The sequence below is a fragment of the Hemiscyllium ocellatum genome, chromosome 39 (genome assembly GCF_020745735.1).
Source record: "Hemiscyllium ocellatum isolate sHemOce1 chromosome 39, sHemOce1.pat.X.cur, whole genome shotgun sequence".
In the NCBI taxonomy this organism is placed as follows: domain Eukaryota; kingdom Metazoa; phylum Chordata; class Chondrichthyes; order Orectolobiformes; family Hemiscylliidae; genus Hemiscyllium; species Hemiscyllium ocellatum.
In genome coordinates this window covers 32,288,019-32,308,477 of record NC_083439.1, presented here as the reverse complement: position 1 = coordinate 32,308,477, position 20,459 = coordinate 32,288,019, and the positions used below count along the sequence as shown (strand labels likewise).

Sequence of the window (20,459 nt, the reverse complement as noted above, 5' to 3'; positions counted from 1 at the left end):
GGCCACTCAACTCGGTCAAATGCCTTCTCTGCATCTAAAGAAATCACAATCCCTGTATTGACTGCTGTTGGCATGCTTGAATTACGTTAAGCAGCCTCCTAACGTTATTGGAGGATCTGTGACCCTTCATGAAGTCCGTCTGATCCTCTTGAATAGGCAACACAGTCTCCAGCCTTAACGCAAGAGCCTTGGAGAGGATCTTAAAGTCCACATTAAAGAGCGAGATGGGCCTGTATGAAGCACAGTCTTCCGGATCTTTCCCTTTTTTAAGAATAAGTGAAATATTGGCCCCTCTGAGATTGTGGGGGACAAACATGACTGTGTGAATCATTAAACATATTCAGCATCAGGCCTGACCGTATACTTATAAATTCCTTATAGAATTCACTGGGAAGTCCATGCAGACTGGGCGCCTTTCCACTCTGAAGCTGCCTCACAGCTTCCTGCACTTCTTGCTCTGATAATGGGGCATTGAGAAAGGACTGTTGTTCGGGAGTCATACCCAGGAGCTTCAGATCTCTTTTTAAAAAAAAGGATTCCATTTTGGCCTGCCCCTCCTCACAATTCTCAGACTGATATAACTTAGAGTAGAATCTCTGGAACACCACATTAATCTTTTTAGAATCGCATGTTAGGTTCCCAGACCCTTCCCTAATCTCTGTAATGGTTTGTGGGGCACTCCTCTTTCTGGCAAGGTATGCTCAGTATTTGCCTGGCTTGTCACCATGCTCGTATAAACTTTGCTTTGCAAAATCCAGCTCCTTCTTTGTCATCTATGTGAGCACGGAATGTAGTGTAGACTGCAGTGCCGTAATCCTCTGTAGTTTGACCAATGAGAGTCTGCCTTCACGGCGGCATTCAACCGTGTTTTAAGGAGACGTTGCTGCTCACCCTTCTGCTGCTTCCTACTTGTGGAATATGAAATAACTAACCCCCTGGCATAAGCTTTGGCAGTTTCCCAGAGAACAGATGAGCTATCAACCGAGCCTATGTTGATGTCTAGGAATGCCAGAAATTCCCTCAATGCTCCACAAACATGCTGGCCATGAGAATAAAGGGGTCCATTCGCCAGTATCTTGAATCCACTGTAACATCCTTAATTTTAACCATGAGGTACACTCTAGCATGATCAGAGATGGCAATATTACCAATCGTACAGGATGCCACCAGATCCAGGGTTACTGCAGGGGTCAGAAAAAAATCCATCCTTGTGTGACATCTGTGTGGATTGGAGAAAAACATAAAATCCCTACCTGTAGGGTGGAGACACGTCCAGACGTCCATCAATCCTAATTCCCCACACAAACCCAATAATTGTTTAGTTTGTGCAGATGGTGTCGAGGGATCTTTAGGCAACCTGCCTACTGTGGGGTCCATGAGGCAGCTAAAATCTGCCCCTATAATGATGTGCCAAGACTTGAGACTAATCAGTTTAGAAAAAGCATCTACCAAGAATTTGAGGATGTGCTGGGGGACAATAAACATTCAAAATGCCATATTCTTCCCCATTTATCAAGGCTTTAAGAATTACAAACCTCCCGTTTGTATCTTGAACACATTCCAACAATTTAAATGAGAGATTTTATTTCTAACCAATATAACCACTCTCCTTCTGGTATTAAATGATGAAAAGTAAACTTGGTCAAAGCCATTCTGCTGTAATTTCAGATGCTCCTTGTCATCCAAATGTGTCTCCTGTAACAAAGCAATATCTACCTTCTCCTTTCTAAGACTCAAGAGTACCTTCTTCCTCTTAATTGGTGAGTGACTTCCCTTGATATTCCAGGTACACCATATAATCGAATCGTTGGCCATAATCTTCTGCAATTACATTTAAATTTCAGAGAGGAGGAACCCGAACCACAAATTGCTGAGTCTTAGTGTCACATGGTCCACCAAATATAAAAACTATATAAACTAAAACCACTACATTTAACAAACATACAAAATTATTAAAAATAAAAAACAACAAAAACCAGAAAACAAACCAACATGTAAAGCGCCAATAGTGCGGAGTAGGGGAACTCGCCCCCTGCCCGGAGGGGGCAACTACCCATCCCGAACTGCCCATAAATATGCATCTAACCATCTCAACCACCTTCACTTCTCCCAGCTAGAGCCGCATCGCAAGCACAAGCTAAAAAGAATAAACACCCCATAGAATATCAATATGAATAAAAAAAATTATTTTATATATTAAAAAAAGGAAATAAATACCCCACCCATCCTTTGGCATGTCCTAACTTAGAAATTTAAAATGTACATCTTAACCACCGCCAGACATAGTTTGAACCAAATTATTATCAATAGAGGGGAAAAAAGGGAAAAACAAAGCTCCAACCGGATTTCCTCCATTTCATTTACAGAATGATAAACGCACACCCAAGCAACAATATTTATACATATTACAATTGTTTAAATTAGTTTAGTTTGTCCACAAAGTCTCTTGCCTTCTCCAATGTGTCAGAGATGCACGGATCCATCTAAGGTGATCCGAAGCACTGCCGGATATCTCGGAGTACTGAATCCCAAGCTCCTTCAATTTTCTCTTGACACCATCATACGATTTTTGTTTCTGGATCACCGATGCTGAAAAGTCCTGAAAAAAACATGATCTTAGACCTCTTGTAAATTAGGGCCTTTGGATCCTTCCTCTGGAGTCTGGAAGCCTCCATGACACTCTCTCTCCTTATCCCGGTAATGATGGAACCGCACCAGGAAAGGATGAGGGCGTTGACCCAGACCCGACCTCCGTGCTACAACCCAGTGAGCCCTCTCTATCTTCAATCCTCTCATGGCAGTCTCCAAGTCAAGGAATTTCAGAAGCCAATCTTCAACAAATTCCGCAGGCCGCTCACCTTCCTTACCCTCAGATGAAGGGCTTTTGCCCGAAACGTCGATTTCACTGCTCCTTGGATGCTGCCTGAACTGCTGTGCTCTTCCAGCACCACTAATCCAGAATCTGGTTTCCAGCATCTGCAGTCATTGTTTTTACTTCCTTACCCTCAGGCAGACCGATGATCTGAATGTTTTTTCTCCTGCCCCCATTTTCAAGATCATCCCCTGGGTCACGTAAATTACGAACCTGCATCTTCAGGGCTTGGATCCCTTCCTTGAATGAACTGGCATCAGCTTCCATCACTGTGACCCTGTGCTCCACCTCATCTGTCCTCTTCTCATCTCCCAGCTGCTGCTCATGCTTCTGCAGCATGAGACTCTGGAGTCAGCTTCTCTTCAATCTGTTTCCCCGAGATTTCGAGAGCTGGTTCACCAGGTCCTGGAGAGTAATCGGCTCCGAGACTGCTGCAGGCCCGGCCTCAGATGCTCCTCCTCCCTTTTTAGGCATTTCTGGACAGCTGAAGATACAGTTAAGTTAATTTTTAAATGTTTCTTGGGGAGTTGGAAAGATGGTGTAACCCAAGAAATCCTGATGACCTGCGTAGGGTGGGTTAAAGGACCGTCCTGCTCTTACTGTGATGCGAAGCTCTACAGTGTGATCGTCTCAGATTGCCGCCATCTTAGATCCCCTGGGCAAACTTTTAATGAAGGTTTTCAAAACCATGGAGACTCTTGAGAAATCATTTCTATTTTACAAAGGGTAAGTAGCCATTGGACAAGGAGTTAACATAATTGGCAAAAGAGTCAGAGATAGGTGAACTATTTTGTGGAGTAATGATTTTAAATATGTAGTTTGGAAAGGTAGTGGAAAACATTTTTCAAAATGGAATTGAATATATGTAGTTTGAAATGGTGTATTTCCTTTTATTTCCTCTTCGACCAGAAAACACTCTGGTCTTTTTCTTATGTTTATTCATGCATACATGGCAGATGTACACATCAAGACAAAAATGGTGTACAGCTCAAATTTTATTATAAAAACAAAGATTTTAATGCAATTTTTATAAGTAAGAAGTTTCCAATCAACTATTCTTATAGGGAGTGAGTTTTAAGAAGATTTGTAGCTGAGGTTGAGGTTCTGGATGTAATTTAGCTCACTGAGCTGTAAGGCTCGTTTTTAGATGTTTCATCACCATACTAGGTAGCATCATCAGTGAGCCTCCTGTGAAGCACTGGTGGTATGGCCCACTTTAATTTGTGCTTAGGTTTCTTTGGGTAAGTGATGCCATTACATCACCATAGGAAATTTCCTGTTCTTTTTCTCAGGGGTGGTAAATGGGATCCATGTCGATGTGTGTGTTGATAGAGTTTTGGTTGGAATGCCTTGCTTCTAGGAATTCTTGCGCATGACTCTGTTTGGCTTGTCCTAGGATGGTTATGTTGTCCCAGTCGAAGTGGTGTCCTTCCTCATCTGTATGTAAAGATACTAGTGCGATTGGGTCATGTCTTTTTGTGGTTAGTTGGTGTTCATGTATCCTGGTGGCTAGTTTTCTGCCTGTTTGTCCAATACCTTTTGTAAAATACCTTATAAGATCTTTAACAAACACTACATTGGACAAACAGAAGCCGTAGTGTATACCATTTATAAAATCATCAAGGCTTCTTCTGAAAGACTTTCCAACCCTGCAACCTCTTTTATTGAAGAATAGGAGCATCAGTATAAATGTTTTTCACAAAGTTCTATAACATCCTGACTTGTGTATATATATTGCTGTTCTTTCATAGTTGCTGTGTCAAAGGTCTAGAACATTTGATACTCCATGGACATTCTTGCATTACGTGAACTGCAGCAGTTCAAGAAAGCAGTTCCACACCACTTTCCCTAGCACAATAAACATTGGGCTCACCAATGCATCCCACCTCCTGTAAATGAATTAAGATTTTGAACTCCTATCTTCTCTGCAGAGCAATGTCTAGATCAGTCTTTCAGGTGGGACATGAGACGTTCGGTGCACTTGGTGTGAAGTGACCTGTTGTAGCCACTGTTTGAAAATGAGGGGAGATTTTCCTGGTCAATTTTCATTGCTCTTTGCAACACTGTGCCTGGATTAATTACTTTTTGCTTATATGACATGCGATCAAAGTACGAAATTGGCACTTTAGCCTATGTGGATATGTAGAGTATATACTGTGAATAAAAACTGACTTTCCCTTTCGTTCTTGGTATTATCCTATGTTTTGTTTTGCAACCAGAATTGTCATTTTTAAAACAAAAATCTCTCCCACTATTTGTGAATAATGCTTATACTTTGTGAATCAGGACCAAGTTATACTTTAATTGATCTCAACAATTATGATCATGAAATCAAAAAAAAAAGCCAGATGGTAGTTATGTCACAGTCATGTCAATAACTGATTATGATCAAGCAATTCTCCATGTAGTCATCAATTTATTTATATGGTCCTCCATAAAATTAGCTAATGTTTTTGTTGATTCCTTTCCAACAGCACGAGGTAGTGGTTTAAAGTCAATATTTTGAATACACGATTAAAAGCAAAGTTCCGGAGAAGCTCAGCGGGTTTGTCAGCAATTGGTAGAGAGAAGAGAATTCTCATTGCGATTCCGTATTTCTTCACACACACACACACACACACACACACACACACACACACACACACACACACTTGAAAGATACTGCCAGCTTTTTGGAATGTTGATCCAATTAGCTTATCTTGAAGGTTTATTGTTCACTGTGTTGAAGAATCATGGTCCCATTGCCCTGGGACAGACTCTAACCAAGAAGTGAGATTAAGAAAATAAACTGGGAGGACTGACACGGAGATTAGAAATCAAAATGTCTGGAGAGAGTGAAACTAGTTGAAAGATATAAAAGGTTCTTGAGTTGCGGTAGAAGACATGAGGATTCAGAAACTGAGATTAGACAAAGATCAAGTTGTTTCTGTTCCTTGAAAACAACAGTGAGTCCATGCTGTCCAGGCAATGTAATCCAGACAGTGAACCAGGTTTATTCCACCCTCTGGGAGCTGTGTGGTGTTCCCCATGTCTGCGTGGGTTTCCTCCAGGTGCTCTGATTTCCTCCCACAGTCCAAAGAGGTACAGGTTAGGGTGCATTGGTCATGCTAAATTGCTTAATGTGTGCAGGCTAAGTGAATTAGCCATGGAGTTGTAGGGTAGAGTAGGAGGATGGATTTGGGTGGGATGCTCTTCGGATGGGTGGTGTGGACTCTATTAGCCAAATGGCCTACTTTCACACTGGAGGGATTCTATGATTTTAATCAGAATAGAAAACAATCTGCCAACATGCACCGTTTTCAGTGATTACTATATCTGTTGAACTCTGGTTGTGTATGGTTGTTGGCAGGGGATCCTGGAAGAACTGGAGCATTGATTCTGGGTTTTAAATTATTGGCAGCTAAGATATCAGCTTTGTCTGACTCTCGTTTTTTTTTAAACAAAAAGGTAATTTTGTTTGAAATCATGGAAGCTTCTAACTTTATTTTTTCAGGAAAAACTGAATTTTGGATCTTTTATTAAATAAAATTTACTGGCCTGTACCAAATTTTTATAACCACAAAAACCGAAAGAACTACTGATGCAGAAACAAAACCAGAAGTTGCTGTCAGCATCTGTGTCTGAGGAAGGGTCACTGGACTCGATGGTAACGTTAACTTGATTTCTCTGCACAGATGCTGCCAGACTTGCTGAGCTTTTTCAGCAACTTCTGTTTTTGTTTTAAAACCTTGTTTTGCTAATGTGGTATGGAAACTGTGTTCAGTTTCTTAGGTTAGCATGGTAATTTACCAAACTCAGAGGGGAAAGTGCAGGAGTTACTTGCACAGTGTGTACTTTGTTCATTTTAAGTTAACAATCTCGCAACACCAGGTTATAGTCCAACAGGTTTATTTGGAAACACTAGCTTTCATCCTTAGTTGTGCTCCAAGAAGTGGCAGTCCAAAAGCTAGTGCTTCCAAATAAACCAGTTGGACTATAATCTGGTGTTGAGTGATTTTTAACTTTGTCCATCCCAGTCCAACACTGGCACCTCCGAATCATTTGTTCATTAAAATGGTGAATGTTTTTGTTTGTATGTCTACCTTGTGAAGAGTAAAGTCAGAAGGTATTGAATATATATGGCATCTGCATGAATTAGATTTATTTTGAACCCATATTTGCTAGGCCCAAGATTGCTGAGTTTCTATTTGGAAACATTTGGATGTAACCTTCAGACCATAGTGCGCACAGCAAATTTTTAGGTGTTTTGTTTTGTTTTTCAAGGACAGATGCATTTTTTATACTCAAAGAGAAAAAAAAATATTTTTCTGTACATAAAGGGTGCATAAAAATACCGCTGTACATTATCAAGCGATCACAGACAAATTATATCTTAAGTCACAGGAACTGATCAGCGCATGTTTCTATCAGTGGCATTCTGGGTTTTGTTTTTTTGCTTTTTTTAACATTCCAGCTTTGAAAAAAAAGACAGTTTCCTGCTCTTTGTTCATAATTGGAATCACCATTAAGCATTTCTTTGCTTAAAAAAAGTGTGTAAAAGTACCAGCATATTTATGATGTCAAAATTTATTATTTACAAGGAAAAGATGAATTTCAGATATGTGTACAGAGACTTTGATAGATCACAGAGCATGAAAAACATACCTTTCTGTTCAACTTGCCCATGTCGATCAGATATCCTAGATTAATCTAGTCTTGTATGCCTCTAAACTCTATCTATTCGTATACCCATCCAGAAACCCCTCACATGCGTGTATAACTTGAGTTGCACTGATGTTTTTTAGATTTTTATCAAAGCATTACGAATGGGAAACTGATTCCTGGAAATGTATTTATATTTGGTAATTCTTGCGTGGAACTGGACATTGTTTTTGAGTTAGTGAATTTACACTCTTGTATTTGTTCCTGATCAATGTAACGGTGTTCTCTAATCTCCACTGTGTATGGTTCCTGTGTACCTTTCTTCCAATCAGAAATATAAGTTGAATGCTTTCCAGCAAGGATAACCAAAGCCTGAATCTTCATGTGATTTATTCCACCTGCTTCCTTCCTTCACTTATCCACCGAATAATTGATCCTATATTTCACCCCTGCTCTGATTGCTAACTCAATGCAGAAATTAAACCTGGTTTTTCGTAGCATGCAGGGTATTATACAGACTGTCATAATTACCAGTGGTCTTACCTCTTGTTTAATTTATTTCATCATAATATATGGGTGTCTCTCTTGTTTTGCAGGGCCGTGCTGAGAATGAAGATCCAAGTTGCAGTTTAATGTAAGAGTAAAAGCCTCCATTGGTCAAAGCTGAATCCTTCAGTTTATTTCTGAGTAGCCTTCTTTTGTATACTGAATGTAAATGCTGCTTTTGGAACACAGTTAGTGTCTGTTTCAGAGGAATATTTAACTTTTTGTTTTAAAAGTGACTGTTTAATGAGAGCACTTCATTGAGTAAAGTTAACAGAAACATATCGTTTGAGATTATTAAGTACTGCACTGATAATAAAACGTTATCATGTACTGAGACATTCAGAAAGTGCAATTGTATTAATTTAGTTATTTTTAGCAAAATGTTACCTAAAAATCTGCTTAAACAATTATACTTGCAGTTTGAAAAAATTTGCAAAGTACTTATTTATTCTTGAGGATAACAGCAGTCATTTTTGAATACCGCAATTGATATTTAAACATTTTGCTTTGCATAGAATGTAATCCAACATTGAATGAATTAGTCGGGCTCGGAATATAGCCAACTCTCACTTAACTCTAACAGATTTCTGTTTAATGTTTCCATTTTTAGATCCAAGAGAAATGGATTCTTCTAAATAACTGTTCCTTCTGAGAGATGCTCTCTGTAATTGTATGTTTTTGCCAAATTGCTGATTTGTAATGATCAAAGGTTTTTTAAATCACCTTAATTTTATGGTTCATTCAGACACTTTTTAAATGAAAATGATGCACAAATGTCATGAAATGTTCGTTGCTGCAAATTGTGACGACTGACACACTGAAATGATCTTTTAAGTGTGACTCAATTTAGGAATGATTTGGGTCTATTTCATTTGATCAGTGTCTCTCACCTTTTCATCCTCAATCAATCCCGTATGCACAATTTAAAATCTATCAACATTGTGTTTAAATGTTTTGTTGCTTTGTTCCTTAATTCCTGACAAAATGGTTAAATCTTGAGCATTCTCCAGAAATTAGATATTTAATTTCACCCAGCTCTTTGTTTGTTTGCTTGTCCACTTTGTATCTATTACCCACAAAACTCTCAATTTTATTCTTAAATTCCGTTCCTTCCTATCTTGTCTATTGTCCTCCCTCCCCTCATTATCCAAGGGGAAAGGAACAGCATTGATTGCACAAATTCACTTTAAACAGACTTGTGATTTAGTATATCATATTTCTACATTCTTTATCTATGAACAAATTACATATTTGAGAATTTTCTAGAGTATTCAAATTATTTATGAATCAATATTAACTTGGAAGATTAAAATTGATTTAATAAATATCTTTTCATAGTTCTGTTGTGATGTTTCACTTTAATTATTTTCCAAACATAGTACAAACTTGGTGAAAACTTAAAAGGATCTATTGTTATGTAATGAATGTCTTGCCAATCTCTCTTCATCCAGTAAAGTACACTGATGTGATAAAGGCCAATCTCCTTGTGGCCAGAGTGGAAGCCAATGAGTTATCACTGTCCCGATTGGAAGTTGGTTTAGCTCATTGGCTGATTTGCAATGCAGAGTGGTGCCAACAATTTGGGTTCAATTCCTGCACTGGCTGAGGCTACCATGAAAACTTCTTCTCTTGCCTGAGGTTAGACTACCACCATCCAATGAGAGAGCAGCCTTGTGGCCTGGTGTGACTATGGTGACGCTACTGTCCCTAGTCTACATGTAGTCTGAAGAGGCAAACTTCTTCCTTTACATGCAAAATCTCGACACACATTTGATCCTTTAAGATGGTGTGCCAAGCTTCGACTAATCCAGAAATTCAATCCCCACCATTAGCTGAAGTGCAGGTTACAGTTAAATAATGGGTTTCATAATATCTTGGAGAAAACATTGTCAAGTTTTCATTGTTCTGTTGGAGCTGTAGTCAAATGATAACCAAACATTAGTCCCAATACCTATGCTAGAGGGTGTTTAGTTTAAGGCGAGAAGGAAAAGATTTAAAAAGGACCTAAGGGGCAACTTTTCCGTACACAGGGCAGTATGGATATGGAATGAGCTGCCAGAGGAAGTGGTAGAGGTTAGTACAATTGCAACATTTTAAGGCATTTGGATGGGTATATGAATAGGAAGGAAATAGAGGGATATTGGCCAAATGCAGGAAAATGGGGCAAGATTCACTTAGGATATCTGGTCAACGTGGATGATTTGGATTGAAGGTCTGTTCCCATGCTGTACTCGAACTATGTTGTCAGTAAAAGCAGCCAATGGTGCCCGCTAGTCTTTGATTCATCTAGCTGGGCCAGATTCATTTACTCCCACTCACATTAAGTATCATACTCTAAATTTCTCCTCCATTCTTTTTCATGGCTATGTTGACTTATTTTCAAGTTAACATTCATCTGTACAACAATCCACTTCCATACCACTTTTATTCTTAAACCACTGTCCATATTTATTTTAAAAGCAATACAATGCAATTATTTAATGCCTATTGGGTATTCCTTTGTCACTTCTGTTACATGTCCACTTTAGCCACCGTGGCTTTGCAATCATTCACGATAAGGTTCACTGTCCAGAATCTGACTGAAGTGGCAAAATCGAGCAATATGAATCACATTACTATTTTTAAAAACAAATAATTGCTTAGATCAACAGCCAGCAGGACCCAAAATAATCCTTGTTTTTGCCACTAAAATAAATTTGAAACCAGGGTTAAAGTGAAAGATGAATAGGGTCAACAAATCCTTGGATAATTCATAAATGTGTTATTTTGAAATTTCTTCAAATTTGGCTTCCCCTGGGTTTTGAAGTTTATTCAGACAAGCAACGTTTTCATTTTGCAGGAGAATACCATATTGTGTACTGGATCTTGTTTTTTGGTTTCTGTACCAATGTGTGACACAATAAATGTACAAGGTTTTGAGGATAGTTGTGGATGGATAATAAGGATCCAAATGGAGCATTGTGTTTGCTGATAGCACATGCTCATCACTGAAACCTAAGCCAGAGAGGGGTCAGTTGCAACAAAAGCCATTGAGTAAGTACCATGCCACTGGGTTTTAGCAGCTCCATATCTAAATGAAGAGGAGCTCAGTGAGTCTGCTACTTCCTTGTAATTTTAATTTTCTCAAGGAGGAACTTGCATCTCCCCAAAAACACACACACACACACACACACAAGCTTTTTTTTTCCATGTAACACAAGAACTCTCAAAGTTATAAAGAATTACATGGCCATTTTTGGTAGGTGGAAAACAGGGATTCACACAACAGTGGAAAAAGAACTTTCACTTTCGTCTTTCCTGCTCTTTAGAAAGCTAATCGTAAACAGTTCCCAGTACAAATACCACAGAAGGAATGGTTGGTTGAGAATTAACATTGTTCATAGAAAAGTCACAGTCAACAGCTTACATTTCTCACCCGTCTACGCATTACCAGAACATACATCCTTCTCAGTTTCCACAACAATTCAGAACATTGGTCCCTCCTGCCAACATTGTACATCTCAGCATTTAAGGCAATTCTTTTAGAAAGTTAGACAATAGTCTCTTTAGAAACAATTATGCTCGTGTTTTGAGCTAGGAGATGGGTTTTTTTGCCTAGTAACACTTGTGATTTTGGAATGAGCAGTTTCACATTCTGGTTGGTCCGTCTCCATTCTTTGAGCAGTCGAATGTGATATCGAAAAGAAGCCTGCAGCCAAAAGTAAGTAAGGTACATTAGGTTTAAAATCGGTTTCAGACTCGGAAGTGGAGTTAGATTTTAATAAACATGAGCAGTGTCCTCTTGACTTCTACTTTGCTGAATTTAGTGTCTTCCCCAATCTCAAAACTTGATAGTGGCATAAAGACATTATGTTCTAGATCCAATGTACTGTCTGCATAAAAGTGCCTCTTTATGAATTTCACATGGTACATGTGTTTACAAAAGATACTCACCGTGGTCCAAAGTAGGTAGATTGTAATTAGAACAGCTGAAAGGATAAGCAGACCAATGGCTTCCACGCTACTACTGAAGTAAAAATGGTCAACGGTTCCTTGAACACACAGCCAGCCAGACAAAATGGCCAATGGCGTAATGAAAAGAAAACAGATGATGTCTCCACACAGCATTCTCCTCTTTTGTTGTAGAGCAGGATCCTTTAGCCACTGGCGAAATGAGAAATGTGCATGTAGGTTACAATTGCTGACATCAAGGACCATGCTCAAAAATAGTTACAAATATTTACAAAAAAACCCAAACCATAGCAAAATAATGAGGCCTCTTCTGGACTGCTTTGCCCAGTTCTGATCTCACTATAGGAAGGATATTATTAAGCTGGAGTGGGTTCAGAAGAGCTTTACCAGGATGTTGCTGGGTACTGAAGGTTTGAGTTGCTGGAATCCTTTTTCACTGGAATGTAGGACATTAACAGGTGACTTTATAGAGGTTTATAAAATAATGCGGGGTTTAGATAAGGTGAATGGCAGGTGCCTTCCCCTTAGGATGGGGGATTTCAAGACCAGAGACACACATTTTTCAAGGTGCGAGGAGAAAGATTTAAAAATGACAGGAGGGAGAACTTTTTTAAAATCTGTGATTTGTATGTGGAATGCACTTTGAGGAAGTGGTGGATGTGGGTCCAGTTACAACATTTAAAATACATTTGGATAAATACATTAATAAATGCTTGGAGGGATATGGGCTAAGCGCAGGCAGGTGGGACTAGTTTAATTTGGGATTATGGTCAGCATAACTGGTTGGAATGAAGGGTCTGTTTCTGTATTGTATGACTCTTTGACTCTAGCAGTATTTCTGTAACTCAATACACTAAAGTACATCTTAATTATGAAAAAGGCGTAATATTGTGTGCACAAGCGTCATTGGTGTCAACTAACATTCATAAAAAGAGCTGTATTTTGCTCAGGCCAGTGTGTTTATGATATTATGTGAAAGGTTCTATGTGGATTGTTTGGTGCAATTTTCAGATCAGAATAAGTTCTCAACTGTCAGCATGTTGCCCAATAGTTAGGCAAAACAAGTGCCCTCCTATGCCACAGCTCTCATTACTGCAAACAGTGAATTATTTCATGCAATGAGGAGAACTCTAACATGCTGCTCCAGATTGGTTGTGTGCCCTTTAAGATAACAAGGCACAAGTTGTCACTGGTTGAGTATATTGAGTAGTTCATTGGCAGAGGCTAGAATATCAAATTTGATATTCTTGCCTCAATGGTGGAAATAACTTTTAGCTGTTGTAGCTGAGCTACACTATGCATGGAACAATTATCGATTTGTTCAAAATTAGATGAACGCAGGCAGTTGCAAGATGGGATACAGACTTTACATGTGTAAATATGATGTCTGAAATGTAGCAGATACACACATGACAGACTGGCAAGGTTAGCAAAGTGATTGTTATTTATAGAAGCTAATATTGACTTCAACAGTTCCAATTGCAATGGAGGCAGCTGTTTTCTGCTAGTCTACAGAGAACAGATTTATCAGCATGAACCCTGATAGCTGACTCAATGTGCTAGGCTTTCAGAATATGTTCTAAAATAAAGAACTTCAACCTAAATGTCTCGCTTCTATTTTTACAGAGATTCAAAAAATTGAATGATTACGTTAATTGAAAAGATGTCATTGGAGAATGAATTCATAATTTAAAAAATTACATTTTCACAATCAGTTAAGGTCAATTATTTGTAGAGCAAGGTGAGCCAATTATATTGTCTGAAAACTTTTGCCCTTCGTAACTTTTTTTTTAAAGTCAGGAGTCCAAACTAGATATCCTGCGACGTATCATGGAGGACATGTCTTGCTGCTAATCAGTTTAATGAGGTCAGTCTCACCTATTACTCTGTCATTCCCTGTGGAGAAGGGGACACCTCCGCTTTGCTGAAACAATTTCAATAGGAGCACAACTGTATCTAAATATTTCACACTGACACTGGGACAATGCCAGACTATTATCAGTCAATGAAGGTCATTCATTGAAGCTTATCATCTTAAATTACATATTTGATTTGAGGCCTGTGAGGAGTGAATGGATGCAACACAAAACTATTCATTAGCAAAATGTAAAATCACAGAAACCTGCAGTACAGAATGAAGTCATTTGGCCTGTTCTGACTTTAAAATAGTAGCCATGCTTAACCTCACACTCCATCTTTGATCATAAATCTACAAGATGCTCAAGGCCCTGCCCAAATATCCTTTAAAGACATTTATATATGACTGCACTATATTTTTACATATTCCTTGAAGGAATCGCAAACTGCTTGGTTAGCCCATGCCTTTCCAAATATCAGACTTATACTGCTATTAATGATTTCCATAACTTTCCCACCACTGATAGGGACTGGCTGGCCAGTATTTTCCTGACTTAGCCCGCTCCCTTTTCTTTGTACATTAGTCAAATATTAGCATCCCTCCAGGCCTAGGCTGTATCCAATGAGGATTAAATTGCCTCTGCTTTCAGTAGGCTGTGTTCCATCTGGACCCAATGATTTACCAACTTACAGCAATGCTAATCCCTTTAGTAAGTATTACTCTGTCCATGACTTCTCTGTTCTTTTGTGAAGATGAAGACAGATGCAAAGTACTTTAGCCATGCCTACTGCCTCTGCATGGGACAATTTTGCCTGGGGCCTTCAATGGGCTTTAGCTAACCATTTATATTTCAGACTTAGACATCATTTCAAGCTTCAATTTAGTTTTACCTGCTGATCTTTCTCTCAACTTCTGTGTATCTGATATTCAAACATTCCATTCCCTCCTATACTTTGCATATCTACAGATGCGTATTGTAACACCCCTGAACAGATTGATTACAAATACCTATTTCTATTGTTCAATGCATTCCTTTCATTTTGTTATTTGGAAGACAACAGTGTTAAATTTAAACATTAAAAATTCACTGATACATAATGTATTTATATTACAAAGGAATAGCAAAAGTCAATTCTTTGAGAAATGGAATTTACTAAAAATATTTCATTTTAAATATCATATTGTTTCCTTGTTTAGTTTTTCTAGCTTTTATTAAACTTTTTGCTTCTGTTAAGTCTCCTTGAATGCATTGTAAGTCATAAATATCCTGAAGATCACCATTGCTCTGTAACTGGTTAAAAGTCAGAGGCAATCATTGTGGGAAATGTCCAGACTTTCACATCCCTTTTAAACATTTTATTTTCTCATCCATTCATGGGATTTGGGTGTCACTGGCTAAGCCTAATTGCCCCAGAGGGCAGTTAAGATTCAACCACATGGGTCTGGAGTCACTTGTTGGCCAGTCCAGATAAGCAAGGCAGATTTCCTTCCCTGAAGGGCATTAGAGAACCAGTTGGATTTTTACTGACAATTGACGATGGTTTTATCATCATCATTATTGGATTTTTATTGGATTCAGTTTTCACCCTCTGCCATGGCAGAATTTGAACCTGTGCTTGCAAACAGTCTCTGGGTTAATAGTTCAGTGATAATACCACCAGACCATCACCTCCCCAAATACCCTTATGTACTCATGAGCAGAATTCTTTTGCTTTGATTCCAGTTAACAATTGGTAAACCTTCAGACAATGTTGATAAACATACTTAAGGTTCAGGTAGCCACTAGCCACCAAGTTGTGCAGTTTAAAATGTTACCAAGCTGGCTGAGCCAGTAATCTTACATCTCACAGCCTTCCTTCCATTTCCCATTAAGCAAGAGGGCGACATTTACCTCAGTCAGGGGCCTTGGCATTCTCTCCAAAGCAAATTCAAAGTGACATACTTCACAGTGATTGGAACAGGAAGCTGCAAGCCATTGCTCCAGACAACTGCGATGAACTGTCCCCAGAGTCCCAGCACACTCGCATGGTGAGAGAAGGTTCTCTTTATCACTCGGTTCATGGCAAATTCTACAGATTGGAATATCACTGTGGAAAGTGGAAGGATGAAAATGTGACATTTTATTCAAGACTTCAGTTTTACGGTCTATTTGTTAAGAGCATTGAATAAGAACCCAGGGGGCAAAAAGAAACCGAGTCAATATTGTGAGCCATTCACATTGGCCGCCATCTCTTGTCTACTTCAAAATGGAGGGCCAATGTGAACAGTACATTCAATTCAGAGTATTAATGCTTTCCACTAGTCTTTCCTATTCTGTATGGGAAGACATCTTTTCCGCTAACTGCTCAACTACCTTCAAGGGCGAAGTCATTCTAGAGCAAAACAGGAGTTCATGACTGTAAAACTGGCTGCACGCTACTCCCACTTTAACGACAAAGCTCATGGATCATTACGTAAAACTAGCTGTCTATTCATTAGAACCTTTTCTATGCTACTGTCCAGGAACAATTTCCTTCCCCGTCAAAAAGAACGTTTATAATGTGATGAATTTCCATTCATTTGAAACCGTACTAAAATCATAACTTTGAATCTCTTTATAAAATAATGGATTAGGCTTCAAGTGGGGAACTGCATTCAATTCTGGACGGCATACCTTAGGAAGAATGTTAAGGCTATTGAGTCGAGGCACAGGAGATTTACTGGAACAGCACTAGGGATAAGGAACCTCACTTATAAGGAGACAGGCAAACCTGGATCATTCTCTGTTGAGGAGAGAAGGCTAGGGGAAGATTTAATAAGGGCTTCAAAGTTAGAGAAGTTTGTTCTTGCAGGAAGGTTGAATCTGTTTCCATTGCAGAAAATGGGGGGAAAAAAAAGAGAGGAAGATATAATCTGGAATGGATTTTCTGTAAGGGAAATGGAAGCAGATTCAATACAATTTTCAAAATGGCACTGGACATATATTTTCAAGGGGGAAAACAACAGCCAGTTTCTGCACAGGTAAGTGAGACCAACTGATAGTCTTCCTGCTACAGGAAAGTTGTGGTTAAACTTCAGAGGGTTTAGAAAAGATTGACAAGGATTTTACCAGGGTGGGGGAAGCTGAATAAGGCTGGGGCTCTTTTCTCTAGAGCGTTGTAGGCTGTAGGGTGACCTTATAGAAGTTCATAAAACCACAAGGGACATGGATGGGATAAATAGACAAGGCTTTTCCCCAGGGTAGAGGTGTCCAAAACTAGTCAGCATAAATTTAAATAGATAAAAACAATGACTGCAGATGCTGGAAACCAGGTTCTGGATTAGAGTGGTGCTGGAAAAGCACAGCAGTTCAGACAGCATCCAAGGAGCTGTGCTTTTCCAGCACCACTCTAATCCAGCATAGATTTAAGGTGAGAGGGAAAAGATTCAAAAGGGATTGAAGGGGCATCTGTTTTACGCAGAGGGTGGTGTGTGTATGGAAAGAGCTGCCAGAGGAGGTGGAGGAGGCTGGTACAATTATAACATTTAAAAGGCATCTGGACAAGTATATGAATAGGAAGGATTTAGAGGAATATGGGCCAACTGCTGACAAATGGGACTAGATTAAATTTAGGATATCTGGTTGGCATGGATGAATTAGACCGAAGGGTCTGTTTCCGTGCTGTAAAACTCTAAGATTCTACGATAGATTGTTTTAAATGCTGATACATACACAATGGGCCAAATGGTCTCCATCTCATGCGGGGATTCACTGATGTCAAATGGTTTTGCAAAATACCTAGGGAATAGAGATTATCCAGTTTCATGGGATCTTTAAACTAAACACTTAGCATAGGGGGCTCAATGGGTTTTTGCATTAACTGCTCATGCTGGATCTAATGTCATTCTTTGGGGATGTAGTTGGGTAAGCACAAAAATGGACTTGAGGTCACGGTCAAAGAATGAGCAACAAACTTGTCAGTGATGCCCACATCCCACCAATAGATTTTAAGGAAGTGAGGGAGGGGTTGTAGGTGAATGTTGGTAGATTATCTGAACATAGGCTTACTTCGCTGAAACCTCTCCTTTTCTCAGCCAACATCAGATGCTTTCACTTGACAGCAATCAGGAACATTTGATTTCTTAAAAACCATTGCCTCTGAAAGGATCAGTTAATGCAGCACAGAGCAGTGAGGTGACACTGAGGTTAAGAATTTGTTTTGGGTTCAGTGTCACCAACCACTCTGTGACAGGCCTCACACCGCTTCTGCTGCCAAGTGAACCTTGTTTTAATCAAATAAGAGTCTGAGAGACTGGAATGAGGATGTCAACTCGCTGCACTGGCTACTGGAATGTGCCCTTCCAGCATTCGCTACTCTTCAGTTTAATGGAAATACATTCTGGGGGCAGAGTGAGTGGCTTAATCCATAAATGGGTTTTATTCATTTAAAACAGGTGAATAAACAATAGCAACCAGTATTATTCACTCCAGTATTGCAGAAAAAAGTTTCATTGTTATTTTTCAAGTATAGGAGCTCCAGGATAACTTTGGACACAAAGCATGCATGTCGGAAGCTAGCTCTCCCTTTAAAACAGTCAGGCCTTGCTTTGATCTAATTGATTAACCGCCCTCTTAATTATTTTATTTTCTTGGCATCTTGTCGAGATGGCATCAGCTAAATGTGGCATAACCCCGGAGGCATACTTTTTACAAGGTTACATGTTCTGCCCCCTGTCTCTCCTCAGGAAAAAGTAGGGGAAGTTTGAAGGACACAATAAATCAAAAGACACCAATAGACAATTCAAAAACTTCCCCTCAAAATTCTACAGGAGAAGTGAAGGGGAGCAACCCTTCGCAAAACCCAACCAGGGCATCTCCAAGACCAGAACGGAGCACACTCAGACAGAGGTGACAGAGCATTGCCAACATTACTCCCATGGGGTCAGTTGTACACCACAGAGACTTGGGTCCAACTCGTCCACGCTGACCAAATAACCAAAATTAATCTAGTCCTATTTGCCAGAATTTGGCCCATATCCCTTTAAACACTTGCTGTTTATATTCCCATCCAGATGCCTTTTGTAATTGTACAAGCCTCCACCACTTCTTCTGACAGCTCCTTCCATATATGTGCCACTCTCTGCGTGAAAATGCTGCCCATTAGGTCCCTCTTAAATCTTCCCCCTCCCCTCCTCAACACTTTAAACTGATGCCCTCTAGTTTTGGACTCCCGCATTCTGGGGAAAAAGACCTTGGCTATTCACCATATTCATGCTCCTCATGATTTTATAAACTTGTATAAGGTTACCCCTCAGCCTCCAATGCTCCAGGATCGATTCCACTCTCAGGTGACTGTCTGTGTGGAGTTTGTACATTCTCCTTGTGGCCCTACATGGGTGTACTCCAGGTACTCTGGTTTATCCCACAGTCCAAAGATGTGCAGGTTAGGTGGAATGGCCATGCTAAATTGCCCATAGTGTTAGCAATGGGAAATAAAGGGAGAGGGTAGGGAGCTGGTGTCAATGGAATGCTCTTTGAAGGGTTGGTGTAGACTTGATGGGCCAAATGGCCTGCTTCCACACAGTACGGATTCTGTGAAATTGGTAGGCATTTTCCACTTGCTCAGTCTGAGCGTACATAGTGGTAGGAACTAACCTAGGAGTACTGTTAGCTGTGACCACTGATGACAGCAGATGTCCATCACTGCCTGAACCCTCCATCACATATTGTGGCTTCTGTACATTCTCTGTCAGCAGGTTGATAGATCAGGCATTCAGCAAATTGTAACATGCATTGTTCAACTGACATTCTGTGGCCTGTAAGTTATGAGCCTTCATGGTAACTGGGTGCCAAAAGCATTTGTCCAATTTGTAACACTTCCTTCTATTCCAAATGGAGACACTGAAGTCATCAATGTAGTATCCACCTTAAAGGGGGAGAAAACACAAATCATTTGTTTTGGTGTATATAAAGCCAAACATGCATATGCACATTCTATTCAACAAAATAGAACATTAGGAACCACTTACATAGCTCTTCCTTTCAGCTGTAAAATGTCCCAAGCCTTCACAGACATGAAAAATTGCTACTAGGCCAAAGATGGATATAATGGCAGATCAACAAAACCTTGGTCAAAGAGATACATTTTAAGGGTCTTCTTAAACAATTTGAGAGACGTGGCGAGATGGAAAAGTTTAGAGGAGAATTTCAGAGTTAGAGCTTAAATCAGTTAAATAAATGGCTGCAAACAATGGGGGGAGGGGTCGGGTGAAAGATGTGGAGGATGCACGAGAGGCTAGAATAGGAACTGCACAGAGATCTCAAAAAGTTAAGAGCAGAGAAGGTTCCAGAGAGGTGGTGAGGGATGAAGCCACAGACAGATTGGAGGCTATGATGATAAGGAGCTTTAAAGCACAAAGTGCTGATGGATGGGGAGCCAAATGTAGGTCAGCAAGTGAAGTGGGGATGGGTTAAGTAGAGTTAGTTAGGATATTAGCTGGGGAGAATTGGAATGAGCATATGTTTATGGAGCATAAGTGAGAGGCGGATCAGGATGACAATGGAACGGTACAGTCAAAAGAATAGCAAACATATGGAAGAAAGAAGGCAAGGACTGATTAGGGATAGTCAAC

General features: G+C 39.6%; 2 protein-coding genes across 2 annotated transcripts in view; one reads left to right on the top strand and one right to left on the bottom strand.

Moving 5' to 3' along the window:
- Positions 1-8,755, top strand: part of LOC132834223 (lamin-L(III)-like) — a 47,520-nt gene extending 38,765 nt beyond the window's left edge. Inside the window, exons 11-12 of the mRNA XM_060852887.1 lie at positions 8,110-8,147; positions 8,670-8,755. Coding sequence (XP_060708870.1) covers positions 8,110-8,147; positions 8,670-8,694 — 63 coding nt within the window. The 3' untranslated portion in view covers positions 8,695-8,755. The remainder of the gene's footprint in view (positions 1-8,109; positions 8,148-8,669) is intronic.
- Positions 8,756-10,510: 1,755 nt separating this feature from the next.
- On the bottom strand, positions 10,511-19,592 carry zgc:158785 (uncharacterized protein LOC791214 homolog; the record flags this gene model as incomplete). The annotated part of the gene is made up of 4 exons (XM_060853015.1): positions 10,511-11,747; positions 11,993-12,202; positions 15,760-15,955; positions 19,483-19,592. Coding segments are annotated over 4 exons (675 nt in total), but the record flags the coding sequence as incomplete, so codon positions are not given.
- Between the last annotated feature and the right edge of the window lie 867 nt (positions 19,593-20,459).